At 50.8% G+C, this 13,088-nt stretch overlaps 2 protein-coding genes across 5 annotated transcripts in view; one reads left to right on the plus strand and one right to left on the minus strand.

Moving 5' to 3' along the window:
- The window catches only part of RGS20 (regulator of G protein signaling 20), a 50,588-nt gene that overhangs the window by 23,327 nt on the left and 14,173 nt on the right, over window positions 1-13,088 (minus strand). The window contains exon 2 of one of the 4 annotated variants that reach the window (XM_044928764.1): window positions 5,660-5,959. In XM_044928764.1, coding sequence (XP_044784699.1) covers window positions 5,660-5,959 — 300 coding nt within the window. Of the gene's footprint in view, window positions 1-3,821; window positions 4,200-4,297; window positions 4,539-4,695; window positions 4,798-5,659; window positions 5,960-13,088 lie in introns of those variants that run through there. The other 3 variants (XM_044928766.1, XM_006076985.3, XM_006076987.3) reach the window with 3 other exon arrangements.
- ATP6V1H (ATPase H+ transporting V1 subunit H) overlaps window positions 2,923-13,088 on the plus strand; it is a 72,674-nt gene continuing 62,508 nt past the window's right edge. Inside the window, exon 1 of the mRNA XM_044928762.1 lies at window positions 2,923-3,301. The gene's annotated coding sequence lies outside the window, so the exon portion shown is untranslated. The remainder of the gene's footprint in view (window positions 3,302-13,088) is intronic.

Below are 13,088 nucleotides of genomic sequence, written 5' to 3' on the forward strand. Positions count from 1 at the left end.
AGCGTCTGAAATGAAACCAGCCACCTGGGCCACTGCATTAAAATAAGAAAACTTCTTTACTTCTCTCACTCTTGCTTGTCTACATAATCTAGAATAAGAAAATCTCCTTGTATGTAATCTAAGTTGTGTATGACTCTTTTGCAACCCCACGGACTATAGCCAGCCAAACTTCTCTGGATCCATGAGATTGCCAGGCAAGAATACTAGAGTGGGTTGCCACTTCCTTCTCCAGAGGATCTTCCCAATCCAGGGATGGAACCCATGTCTCCTGCATTGGCAGGTGGGTTCTTTACCACTGAGCCACCTGGGCAGCCCAATCTTGGAAGACTTTCCAAAAACTCTCTTACAGACTAAAGACCTTTAAAGCCAGAAGAAAGGGGATTAAAAATCTAAGAAAAGGTCAAAAATGTTTTCTAATGTAAAACTGCTACAAGGGATTAATCAATCAAATGTGTTGAGTCCTGCCCGGAAGGCCACAGGGGCAAGGCTTCGCACCAAGGCCACAGAAGCGAAGCCCAGAATCAAGGTCACCTCTGAAGCTGACCGATCCACTCTGTAACCTTGCCAAAAGCCCCCTGATCATCACTGACAAGCTTCCTGACTCCCAATTAGGCAAAGATGTCCACTCCAGTAAACATCCTATAGCACCCCAACCAATCACCTGATGCCAACCTTCCAGCAGGAATTTTGTCTGAGGCTGTAAAAATTTACTATTAACCCACAAACACTGCTGGCTTTCCCTGGTCTATTAGGTGGTCAGACTGCTGTGCTCACAGTGCCCACTTTATCTCTGCTCTTTGTCCTTAATAAACTTCTCCCTTCTGAAATGCTGTGTCTGGAAATTCTTTTTCAACCCATGCTCGGACTGCCTCAGCAAAATGTAGGATATGAAATTCTAATGCTGTCTCTGCTTTAATCTGACACCTTTCCATACCTCGAACAAGTCATGTGGTCATATCTTCTGGTGTGAAGGGACCATGATTAAGGGGTCTGACAGTAGTAACAACATTACTGCCTGGCCTTTCTTATGTTGAAGATAACACATGCTTGTATATTTCTTCCTTCTGGTTTCCTATTTGTTAGAAGTTCATGAATCTGCAAGGGTTTCCCAGGTGGCTCAGTGGCAAAGAATCCACCTGCCAATACAGAAGACTCAGATTTGAACCCTGAGTTGGGAAGATCCCTTGGAGAAGGAAATGGCAACCCACTCCAGTACTTTCCTGGGGAATCCCATGAACAGAGGAGCCTGGCAGTCCTGGGGTCTGTCTGCAAGAGGGACTGAACACATGCGTACATCAATCTGCAGTCAACAGAAAATCACCTGTTTGGTGTGTAAGAGCCCTGGACATCGAGTCAGATCTAATTCTAATCCCATTTTGGCCTCTGTTTAGCTGGAGATGTCGGACAAGGCCCTTAACCTCTCTGAATGTTTCCACACCTGTAAAGTGAAGGAGGTAAGTGAGTAATCTGACTTTTATCATTCTATACTTTTGATATCGGGCTTCCCTGGTAGCTCAGCTAGTAAAGCATCCACCTGCAATGCAAGAGACCTGGGTTCAGTCCCTGGGTTGGGAAGATTCCCTGGAGAAGGGAAAGGCTACTCTCTCCAGTATTCTGGCCCAGAGAATTCCATGGACTGTATAGTTCATAGGGTCGAAAATAGTCAGACATGACTGAGCGACTTTGATTGGATTTTAGGAAAGTTAGCATTTCTAGCTCCCAAGTTTCCACATTGTCTTAATTAAAATGGACTCAGTGTAGTATTTTAATGCAGACATTGGATTTTCCAAATATAGCATGACCTAAAACATAGTTTTAATGCATATTTGTTTTACAAAGTGAAATATTTTGAAGTTTAGAGATAATCTTTTCTTCTTTTTAAAAATAATTTTATTTATTTATTTGGCTGCACTGGGTCTTAGTTGAGCCATTGGAACTCTTAGCTGTGGGATGTGGGATCTAGTTCCCTGACTAGGAATTGAACCAAGGCGCCCTGCATTGGGAACACAGAGTCTTAGACACTGGACCACCAGGGAGGTCCTGAGACAATATTCTTAAAATGCTATTTGAAGTTTATAAATAAATATAATAATTATTTGAAATAAAAGAGTCCATATAATGTAGAAATGTATTGTTTTTAAATTTAGATACTGACAGAAAACTTTTTCTATTTTCCTAATTTTGATGGACATCTATTTCATTGGAGGGACTGATCCTGAGGCTGAAACTCCAATACTTTGGCCACCTCATGCGAAGAGTTGACTCATTGGAAAAGACCCTGATGCTGGGAGGGATTGGGGGCAGGAGGAGAAGGGGACGACAGAGGATGAGATGGCTGGATGGCATCACGGACTCGATGGACGTGAGTCTGAGTGAACTCCGGGAGTTGGTGATGGACAGGGAGGCCTGGCGTGCTGTGATTCATGGGGTCGCAAAGAGTCGGACACGACTGAACTGAACTGAACAGGGCTCTACTGCATTAATTTACTGGATGTGTGCCAAGTCGCCTCAGTCGTGTGGGACTCTTTGCAACCCTATGGACTGTGGCCTGCCAGGCTCTTCTGTCCATGGCATTTTCCAGGCAAGAATACTGGAGTGGGTTGCCATTTGCTTCTCCAGGGAATTTACTGAATGTTGGCAGTCAACCCATGGCATACCTACTTTTCTTATCTCTATTTTACAGACGATAAAAACTATGGCACAGGGAGGTTGAGTAACTTGCCTGAGGTCACACAGCTAAAAGGAGATCTGAATCTAGACAGTTCCTGAGTTCAGGACTTCTACCTATTACGAAATATTGTGCCTCCTACGCAATACTGATACATGATACAAAAGAGGCCACTAAACGTACAGGACGAGGCCCAGTAGAAAATCAGGTCGTGAGCAAAAGAGAAAAAAAAAGCTAATACTTTACAGACAGACCCTTTTCATTACAAATTTCCTTTGCCAAGTCTGGGGAAGAAGTCACACCCATTTCGTCAACTCGCACCTTTGTTTGGTCAACTTCGCGATCTGGAACCACCAGAAGGGAACTGAAGCCCAGCCACGCAGGGGCCCTGCGCTCCAGAAGAGGGGAGCTGACGCCGGAGGGTGACGAGAAGGTGCCCCCGCCTCCGGGGACAGCGCGAGCCCCACGGGCGAATGACTGCTTCGGCCCCGCTGGTGGCCGAGGGGCGTTCCGCCGGCGCCGCAGGCATCCGCTGCGGTCGGGACACAAGGCGCCCTCTGGCCAATCGGCTCGGCGGGGGCAGACAAAGAGCGCTCGGCCTCGGCCGGATTCTCGGGAAGAAGGGAAGTCGGGGTGAGTTCCCCCTGGAGCGCCCTCCTCCTCATGGACTGAAGCTGGGCCTTGGCGCCCACTCCTGCAGCCGGTCAACCGTGGGGGGCGCGGGGACAGAGCTACACTCCCGGCCTCGCCCCCTGCCCGCCGCCCAGGCTTTTCCCGATCGCTAGCCAGTCTCTGGGGCTCGCAAGCCACTCGGGTCCCCAGGCCCTACCCCAGTCGGCTCCCGCAGCATCGAGACCACCCCCCACACCCGCTGCCCACTCCTTCCAGCCCGCTGCCCCCACCGCTGTAGGGCCCTGGGCGCACAATCCAGTCCCGCCGGCGCCCCGCCTCCTCCGCGACCCCTCCCTTGCCCACTCCCCCACAATCCGAGGAGGGGAGTCGCGGCGCCCACCGACCCCCCAAAGCCCACTCCCTGCCGCGCGCCGCCGCCCCAGAGGTCCACTCCAGCCCCGGGCCCGCTCAGATCTCCGCAACCGGGGCGCCAGACTCGTTCCAACTTCTGAGCGCAGCCCGAAGAGCGCGGGCTACTAACCGCGCGGTTCCTGCAAGTAAAACACTCTCCGCGCCGCCTCCACCTCCTCCGCGCGGGCGAAGGGTGCCGACAGTTATGTCATTAGGTTTTCAAGAGCTTCAGGGCCGACACAGAGTCAGACTCCCGGGGCCCCTTGGCGGGCGCCCGCCGGAGTGGAAGTCTCCACTTCCTCTCCCCCTGGGCGCACTGCCCGCCTCCGGCGCCCGAAGTTTCCCAAATCCGCTTCGGGTGTCAGTAGCCCACCCACTCACTGACGCCGGGCCACCGGGGTCGAATCCTGCGGACTCCCCGGCGGAGACCCTGGAAACGCGGTCAAAGTCCACGCCCGGCACCCGCTGCGCACTGACTCAGGCCTGCTCCCGCCACCGCCGTCCTGCCCCCGATGCGCTCCCCGCCCAGCCCCCGCCGCCCCGGGATCCGAGGTCTGAGCGCGAGTCCGGAAGGGAGAAGGAGCCGCTAAGCTAGCGGGTACTCACGGTTCCTCCGTCCACCGGGAGAGCCGGAGGGGTGGCTGGGGCCGGCTAGCCTCCGTCCTCTGTGCGCATGCGTCCCGCGAGTGCCTTATTTTTATTATAATTCCAAGTGCAGCCCTAGTTAAGCCCGCGATCGCCCTCCCTGGCTTTCCTCTGCCTTTGGCTCTCGGCCTTTCCAGTCGCCCTCTTCTCTCGCTCTTTCCCTCCCTCGGCTCTGCCTCTCCCCGCCCCTCTCTCCCCCTCCCTGGCTCCACGATCCCAGGGCTCGCCTCCGGCGGCGCGCTCCTCTGCGGCGAGAGCTGGGGGTTCCCATCCACGCCCGGACCGTGGTCCCTTTCTCCAGCCCCTGATTAGGAAGTACGGAGAGTGGGAACCGAAGAACCCCCTCGGCTATTCCTTACGCTGGGGTTCGCGGGGACTGGGTGGGACTCCGGCGTGCGGGAGAAGGAGCGTGGGACCTTGTGAATGGAGCTGTGGGAAGGAGGAGCCAGTGTGCGCGTAGGGGTGGGCCGCGCGCACAGGTGCTGCTACCCGGAGAGTCCGGCCGCGGACTGTCCGCCTCAGGAGGGCAGTCCCCACCATCTCCTTTCCCCCGAGTGCTTCTCCCAGCTCGCCCCCCACCCCCTCAGGCTGCAGCCTCAGCCTCCAACGGCCCGATACTGAAAAGGGGTTCCTCACCCCCTCCCCACCCGCCCGAGTGAGTCGAAGGCCCCACCTGGCTGGATGGCGGAGGGGGAGGGGGCGGGCGGGAACGAGCGGGGGGGAAACTAACTCCTGACTGGAATCCGAGGAAGGAGGAGACCTGGAGGGTAGGGGGAACCCGCCGCCCAGCTCTACGGGCGCGGAGGCCTTAAGACCCCGGCGCTCCCTCGGGATCGAGACGCAGTCTGACTGCCGGGGCCGCGCGGAGAGCTAAACTGAAGCTGAAAGCCGACCTGACCCTAAAATAACATCACGTCATTTCCTCCCTGGCCACCCGAGCCCTCTGTAGCCGGGGGCTGGGGAGTGGGAGCGCGAGGAGGGGGCTGAAGCTTGTCCCGGGTAGGCTTGGAGTAGCCGGAGGAGAGCGACGCGTAAAGATGGAGAGTTTGAGAAGCCGCCTCGCGGAGGGCGGGGACCCCCTCCCTCTTCCGTAGACTCTGGAAGGAAGTGGTCCGGGAAAAGTAGACTCGAGGGTCTCCTGGGGGGAGGGGTGTGAGGCGGGCAGCCGGCCTCTTTTCCTTGAACGTGCGCTGCCGGGTCTGACCTTCCCGCTTGCCCTCCCGCTCTCCCCTTGCTGGCCCCACATGGTCAGTCCGAGTTAGAGAGGAACCCGGGATGCGGGCGTCCAGGTGAGGTCGCGGACTGTGAGACCACAGTACTCACGGGTATGGGCGAGCTCTGCCCGGCTCTGGCGTCCACTTCCCGAGGCAGACGTCCCCCTGGGGGTCGGCCAGGCAGTGCCAGAGCTGCCCTGAGCAGGAGCGAGAGGCGGCCCGGCCGCTCTTCGTGCCCCGGCGAGAGCACGGCGGCTGGCAAGGCGGGGATCAGGGCGGAGAAGTCCCGGCGCCGCAGGGGAGCCTCAGGAGGGGGTCGCCGAAGGAGGAGAACGAAGAAGCGCGCGAGGCCGGAGAGCGTGCCGGAGAGGAGGCTGAGCAGAGTCGGGGCAGCGGGCGAACCTAGGAGCTGTGCGGGGCCGGCGGGCAGGGCGAGAGGCGGGGGAGGAGAGAGACAAAACCACACAAGGTCACTGTGGGGTCCGGCTACAGACCGAAGATGAAGTGCAGAGTGCCAGTCTGCGGCATTTTGAGGCGTTACTTTGGGGGTGCAAGAGAAGTCGGTGAGAGCAAGAGGAAAAGGACTCTGCTTAGTTTCTCCCACCTCTCATTCCTCCCCTCTCTTCCCTCTCCGCCCCACCGCCTTCTCCTCCCACCCCCTTCTAACTGCGGGCTACTTAAGGTGTGGTCCTTGGACCGGCAGCTTGGATAATACTTGGGAGCTTGTTGGAAAACCAGAATCTCAGACCCTATCCTGACCCACCGCATCAGAATGGGAATGTTAACATTCCCAGGGAATTCTGAGACCCATTCCCTGTGAGGTGCAGTGCACAGCAGTGTCTGTGTTCACCTCTCTTGGTTCTTTCGAATTTGGTTGAAAATCTCCTACTTCACTTTTGGAACTCTCACTCTGCCTCATCCTCTCATCCTGCCTCTTTCCCTCGGTCTTGCTCCACATTCCAAAGTGCCCAGAGCTCTACTAGAGACAGATGAGGTCACCAGGGCCTGTGAGAAGTGTCCAGGGGAGGCCTGGTTACAGGCAGGCCACGGAAGGGCCTTCAGGCTAGAGGAAAATGCACTGGCGATTTGATTTCGGTTGTGCTGGGTACTGGGGTCAGGAGAGACCAGAACTTAGCACCATCTGCAGCCCCCTTTCCACACGCCCTGTGTCCGTCTTATTCCTCCAGCGCATCCTGGAGGCAGGCCTCCAGCTGAGAGGCAGGCCTCTCACCCTCCACTTGTTGCATGGGAGATCTAAGAAGCTAAGGTAAAGATAAACTATTATTTTCTTGGTATGTATAGGTAAACGTTAATTTAGAACTCAGGGGCTCAGGACTCTACCTTGCTACCAACGCGACGGCTAACCGTAGGAAATTCTTATTCTTTGAGTTCATCCAATTCATTTACGAAGTAAAGGGATTGAACTTTGGCGCTTTGAGGTCACCCGCCTTGTTCAGGTTTTTGGAGCTCTCAGAGCTTCTTGGTCCACTAACATTTAGTGAAGTTACAAACCGGAACCTAACTCAGCCAATCCAAACAGCCCCCGCAAGCAAAATGAAAAGACAATTTAATGTGTGTGAAAAGCAAGAGCTAGTGGTTGCCAAGAAAAATAAAGGTGGAGGCGGGAAGCAGCGAATACAGGCGACCCGGGGGCGTGGCGCGCGTCCTGGGGCGCGGCGGCCGCTCTCCAGGGTCCTGAAGGAGGGAGCGGCCGCGTGGGCTTGGCGCGCGTCCCCGCTCGGCAGTGGCAGGGCCAGACCTGCTTCCTTTCCTCTGGTGGGAAGCGGGTGTCAGGAGGGAGCGAGGAAACCTAGCAACCCATTCTCATTCATGAGGCCCTTTCTGGGAAGCTGCCGGGCGCTCCGGCTGATTCGTCCTTCGCTCGTTGGTATGCTCCCGGCGAGAGAGAAGCTGGGTTTGCATTTCCGAGCAAGTTCACTGTTGAGCTTCCCTCATTACCTTTTCCTAGAGAACGGGGTCGTTCTCATAGTGTTTTCATTCTCCGCGTGCGGACGCTTCTCTCCCCTCCCCCACTTTCTGGACCTCCGCAGCGTTTATTTTAGGGGTTGGACCCGGAAATCCCCGAGCCTTCTGGATGCGCGCCAACGGCTCACTCGAGGAGGGAAGTGAGAGATGTGGAAAGAACCCAGAGCCGGCCTTGGCGCCCAGGGTCTGTCTCTCGGGGAGGGACGCAGGCGACCAGCCCCTGGGCGCGGGGTGGGAAGAGAGCGCGGCCGCGGCTGCGCCGCTGGAACCGGGCGGGATGCCGCTAGCCCCGGGCGCACCCGGGGACCGTGGGCCATCGGCCTTGGCAGCTCCAGAGCGGTGCCCGTGGCCGCAGGCCTATGCCACTATGCTAAGCAAGTCAAGAGAAAACAGGCCTGGTTCCCGGCGACCCGGAATTGGCAAGCCCACCCCTCGGCCTTCCCAACATGCTTCAGGCAAGCGCTGAAACAGAGCGGAGAGCTTAGAACCAGAGCCGCAGGCGCACCTCTGCAGAGCGCGCCCGGCTTCCGGGGCCCCGAAGGTCGCTCCACAGGCCTTTCGTGGGTCCCGGATTTTGAGTCTCTAGATCAGGTTTTCAAGTGGTTTTTCGAGAACATGGAACCTGTAACCTGACTCTTCTCCCTCCCCAGCCCTTCTTCCCGAGTTGCTGGATGCCCCTTCCTCGGCACGCTTCATTAGGCATTGCGCTGCGGTCCTGTGAGCCCAGACAGAGACGCTTGTGAGGGAAACTGCAGACATGTGCAGGCAGAATATAAAAGCCCAGCTCCTTTGGGCCTCTGGAGAAGTTCACCTCTTCCTCTTCTCTAGAGTGGTGTTTTCCCTCGGGTCAGCAGTCCGCTCCCCCCAGTTCTGGCTCCTGTCTTGCGAAGGACCGCCGGCTTCTCCAACTAGCGGGGGTGTGAAGGCTGGAGGCATCGGGTGCTGAAACCCAGCCATTTCCTTTGCTCGTTTTGGCAGGGTCAGAGCACGGAATATTAAAGCAGCCACAAAATTCGATCCGAGAAAAGTTATCCGAGGAGAGACCTTCAGCCGCAGGCGGTGCCGATGACTCCGAAAAGCCCGGTCTTCCTTTTAGGCCAGGTTCTGTATGACAGTTCAAGAGTTTAAGAAACAATTCCAAATGGAATCATCTTGGAATCTGTATTCCTAAAAGGACTGCTCCCAGGGACTCCAGAAGTTTTAGGGAATCCCTGATTTTGATGGGGAATCTGCTTTCCTAACTGTTCATGTTGCTTACTGAACTGCAGAGTCAATATGAACAGTCTCACCCCCTTCAAAAGGAAAATTCAGAAATGTCATTCACCCCTAAATAGTACATTTCATAAAGGAAACATCCATGGTGGAATTAAACTACTTATTTACCAAAAATTTATGCAAGCCTTTAAAATGAAAATCACAGAATGGAATTTTAAATTAGATTTAATTTTTTGAGCTGACCTATTTTTCCTGAACTTTATTTTTTAAAATTTTATTTTGCTGTGGTTTAGCCATACTATATATTTTAATTTTCTGTCATTGTAAGAAGTCGTTTTCCCATGACCGCAACAATCATATTAGTTCACAACTGCAGGGTTGCATGGTTCTACTTTTGAATATTTTAATTAAAAATGTAAATGAACTAAAGCATTTGTAAATAATAAGAAAAAAGGATCCATGTACCAAAGTCCTAAGACTTCAAAATCTTCCTCCCCCATCTTTCTTATTTGTTAGCTCATTTAAGAGGATGAAAAAGAAAAGAAATGAAAATAAAAGTAAACTAAAGTCTGCACTCTGTCTTCTGTAATATTCCATATCTCCAGAGATCAGGAAGGGAATTTTTTATTACATATCAGAAAATTTAAAAGAAAAATTCAAAACTCATTTTTGAAGCTTTAGTGATTTTGGGGGGAGTCTCTAACTCTATAAAAATTACATTTGTCTACACTAGTAGAGTTTTAAATTATGGATGATTACAACTTAAAAATTATATATATTATATAATATATAATTATAGAATAATTCTCTATATATAATTCTATATAATATTTTATAATATAAAATTTAATATAAATAAATATATATACACCAAACAAACTATTCCTTAGAAGGAATAAGCAGTCCCCTAACAAAATTCCCACTATATTTTGCACACTTACTTTTATCATAAAAAAGATTGAATTCTTTTTACCCTGATGTATGAGCATTTTCAAAATATTCTCATGTATGTTACTCAACTAATCACCACTCCCCTGCCCCCACCCCCCTTCTATTTAATGAGGAAACTGCAGAGCAGTGAGGTTAGATGATGTTTGTTAGGACAAATAAAACCATAATTCAAAAAAACCACATGTACCTCAGTGTTCACTGCAGCACTGTTTACAATAGCCAGGACATGGAAGCAACTTAAATAGCCATTGACAGATAAGAAGATGCAGTATGTATGTACAATGGAATATTACTCGGCCGTAAAAAGGAATGATATTGGGTCATTTGTAGAGATGTGGGTGGACCAAGAGTCTGTCATACAGAGTGAAGTAAGTCAGGTAGAGAAAAACAAAAACATATATAAACACATATGTCTGGCATCCAGATAGAGGTGCAGACATAGAGAACATGAATTGGGAGGTTAGGATTGACATATATACACTCAGTCAGTTCAGTCGCTCAGTCATGTCCTACTCTTTGCCACCCCATGAACTGCAGCACGCCAGGCCTCCCTGTCCATCATCAACTCCCGGAGTCCACCCAAACCCATGTCCATCGAGTCTGTGATGCCATCCAGCCATCTCATCCTCTGTCCTTCCCTTCTTCTTCTGCCCTCAATCTTTCCCAGCATCAGGGTCTTTTCAAATGAGTCAGCTCTTTGCATCAGGTGGCCAAAGTATTAGAGTTTCAGCTTCAACATCAGTCCATCCAGTGAACACCCAAGACTGATCTCCTTTAGGATGGACTGGTATGATCTCCTTGCTGTCCAAGGGACTCTCAAGAGCCTTCTTCAACACCACAGTTCAAAAGCATCAATTCTTCTGTGCTCAGCTTTCTTTATAGTCCAACTCTCACATCCATACATGACCACTGGAAAAACCATAGCCTTGACTAGACGGACCTTTGTTGGAAAAGTAATGTCTCTGCTTTTTAATATGCTGTCTAGGTTGGTCATAACTTTCCTTCCAAGGAGTAAGCGTGTTTTAATTTCATGGCTTCCGTCACCATCTGCAGTGATTTTGGAGCCCAGAAAAATAAAGTCAGCCACTGTTTCTGCTGTTTCCCCATCTATTTGCCATAAAGTGATGGGGCCGGATGCCATGATCTTAGTTTTCTGAATGTTGAGTTTTAACCCCAATTTTTCACTCTCCTCTTTCACTTTCATCAAGAGGCTTTTGAGTTCCTCTTCACTTTCTGCCATAAGGGTGGTGTCATCTGCATATCTGAGGTGATTGATATTTCTCCCGGCAATCTTGATTCCAGCTTGTGCTTCTTCCAGCCCAGCATTTTTCATGATGTACTCTGCATATAAGCTAAATAATCAAAGTGACAACATGCAGCCTTGACAAACTCCTTTTCCTATTTGGAACCAGTCTGTTGTTCCATGTCCAGTTCTAACCTTTGCTTCCTGACCTGCATACAGGTTTCTCAACAGGCAGGTCAGGTGGTCTGAGATTCCCATCTCATTGAGAATTTTCCACAGTTTGTTGTGATCTACACAGTCAAAGGCTTTGGCATAGTCAATAAAGCAGAAATAGATGTTTTTCTGGAACTCTCTTGCTTTTTCCATGATCCAGCGGATGTTGGCAATTTGATCTCTGGTTCCTCTGCCTTTTCTAAAACCAGCTTGAACATCTGGAAGTTCACGGTTCACGGATTGCTGAAGCCTGGCTTGGAGAATTTTGAGCATTACTTTACTAGTGTGTGAGATGAGTACAATTGTGTGGAAGTTTGAGCATTCTTTGGCATTGCCTTTCTTTGGGATTGGAATTAAAACTGACCTTTTCCAGTCCTGTGGTGACTGCTGAGTTCCCAAATTTGCTGAGATATTGAGTGCAGCACTTTCACAGCATCGTCTTTCAGGATTTGAAATAGCTCAACCGGAATTCCATCACCTCCACTAGCCTTGTTCGTAGTGATGCTTCCTAAGGCCCACTTGACTTCACATTCCAAGATGGCTGGCTCTAGGTGAGTGTGAGTGATCACACCATTATGATTATCTGGGTCGGGAAGATCTTTTTTGTACAGTTCTTCTGTGTATTCTTGCCATCTCTTCTTAATATCTTCTGCTTCTGTTAGGTCCATACCATTTCTGTCCTTTATTGATCTCATCTTTGCATGAAATGTTCCCTTGGTATCTCTAATTTTCTTGAAGAGATCGCTAATCTTTCCCATTCTATTGTTTTCCTCTATTTCTTTGCATTGATTGCTGAGGAAGGCTTTCTTATCTCTCCTTGCTATTCTTTGGAACTCTATATTCAGATGTTTATATCTTTCCTTTTCTCCTTTGCTTTTCATTTCTCTTCTTTTCACAGCTATTTGTAAGCCCTCTTCAGACAGCCATTTTGCTTTTTTGCATTTCTTTTTCTTGGGAATGGTCTTGATCCCTGTCTCCTATACAATGTCATGAACCTCCATCCATAGTTCATCAGGTACTCTATCAGATCTAATCCCTTAAATCTATTTCTCACTTCCACTGTATTGTCATAAAGGATTTGATTTAGGTCATACCTGAATGGTCTAGTGGTTTTCCCCACTTTCTTCAATTTAAGTCTGAATTTGGCAATAAGGAGTTCATGATCTGAGCCACAGTCAGCTCCTGGTCTTGTTTTTGCTGACTGTATAGAGCTTCTCCATCTTTGGCTGCAAAGAATATAATAAGTCTGATTTTGGTGTTGACCATCTGGTGATGTTCATGTGTAGAGTCTTCTCTTGTCCATTGTTGGAAGAGGGTGTTTGCTATGACCAGTGAGTTCTCTTATACACTGCTGCTACTGCTGCTAAGTCGCTTCAGTCGTGTCCAACTCTGTGCGACCCTGTAGACGGCAGTTCACCAGGCTCCCCTGTCCCTGGGATTCTCCAGGCAAGAACACTGGAGTGGGTTGCCATTTCCTTCTCCAATGCGTGAAAGGGAAAAGTGAAAGTGAAGTCGCTCAGTTGTGTCCAACTCAACAACCCCATGGACCGCAGCTACCAGGCTCCTCAGTCCATGGGATTTTCCAGGCAAGAGTACTGGAGTGGGGTGCCATTTCCTTCTCCCTCTTATACACGACCATGTGTAAAATAGATAGCTAGTAGGAAGCTGCTGTATAGCACATGGAGTTCAGCTCAGTGCTCTGTGATGACCTACCTAGAGGGGTGGATGTGGGGAAGGTGGGGAGGAGGGTGGTCCAAGAGGGAGGGGATATATACACATATATGGTTGATTTACTTCATTGTACAGCAGAAACCAACATGGCAATGTAAAGCAACCATACCCCACCCCACCCCCACCCCCTGCAAAGAAAAAGCAGAGCTGGGCCCCATCCTACAACTCCTGGTTATAATGCTCTGTGGCCCCACATCCA

The sequence above is a fragment of the Bubalus bubalis genome, chromosome 15, assembly GCF_019923935.1.
Source record: "Bubalus bubalis isolate 160015118507 breed Murrah chromosome 15, NDDB_SH_1, whole genome shotgun sequence".
NCBI lineage: Eukaryota > Metazoa > Chordata > Mammalia > Artiodactyla > Bovidae > Bubalus > Bubalus bubalis.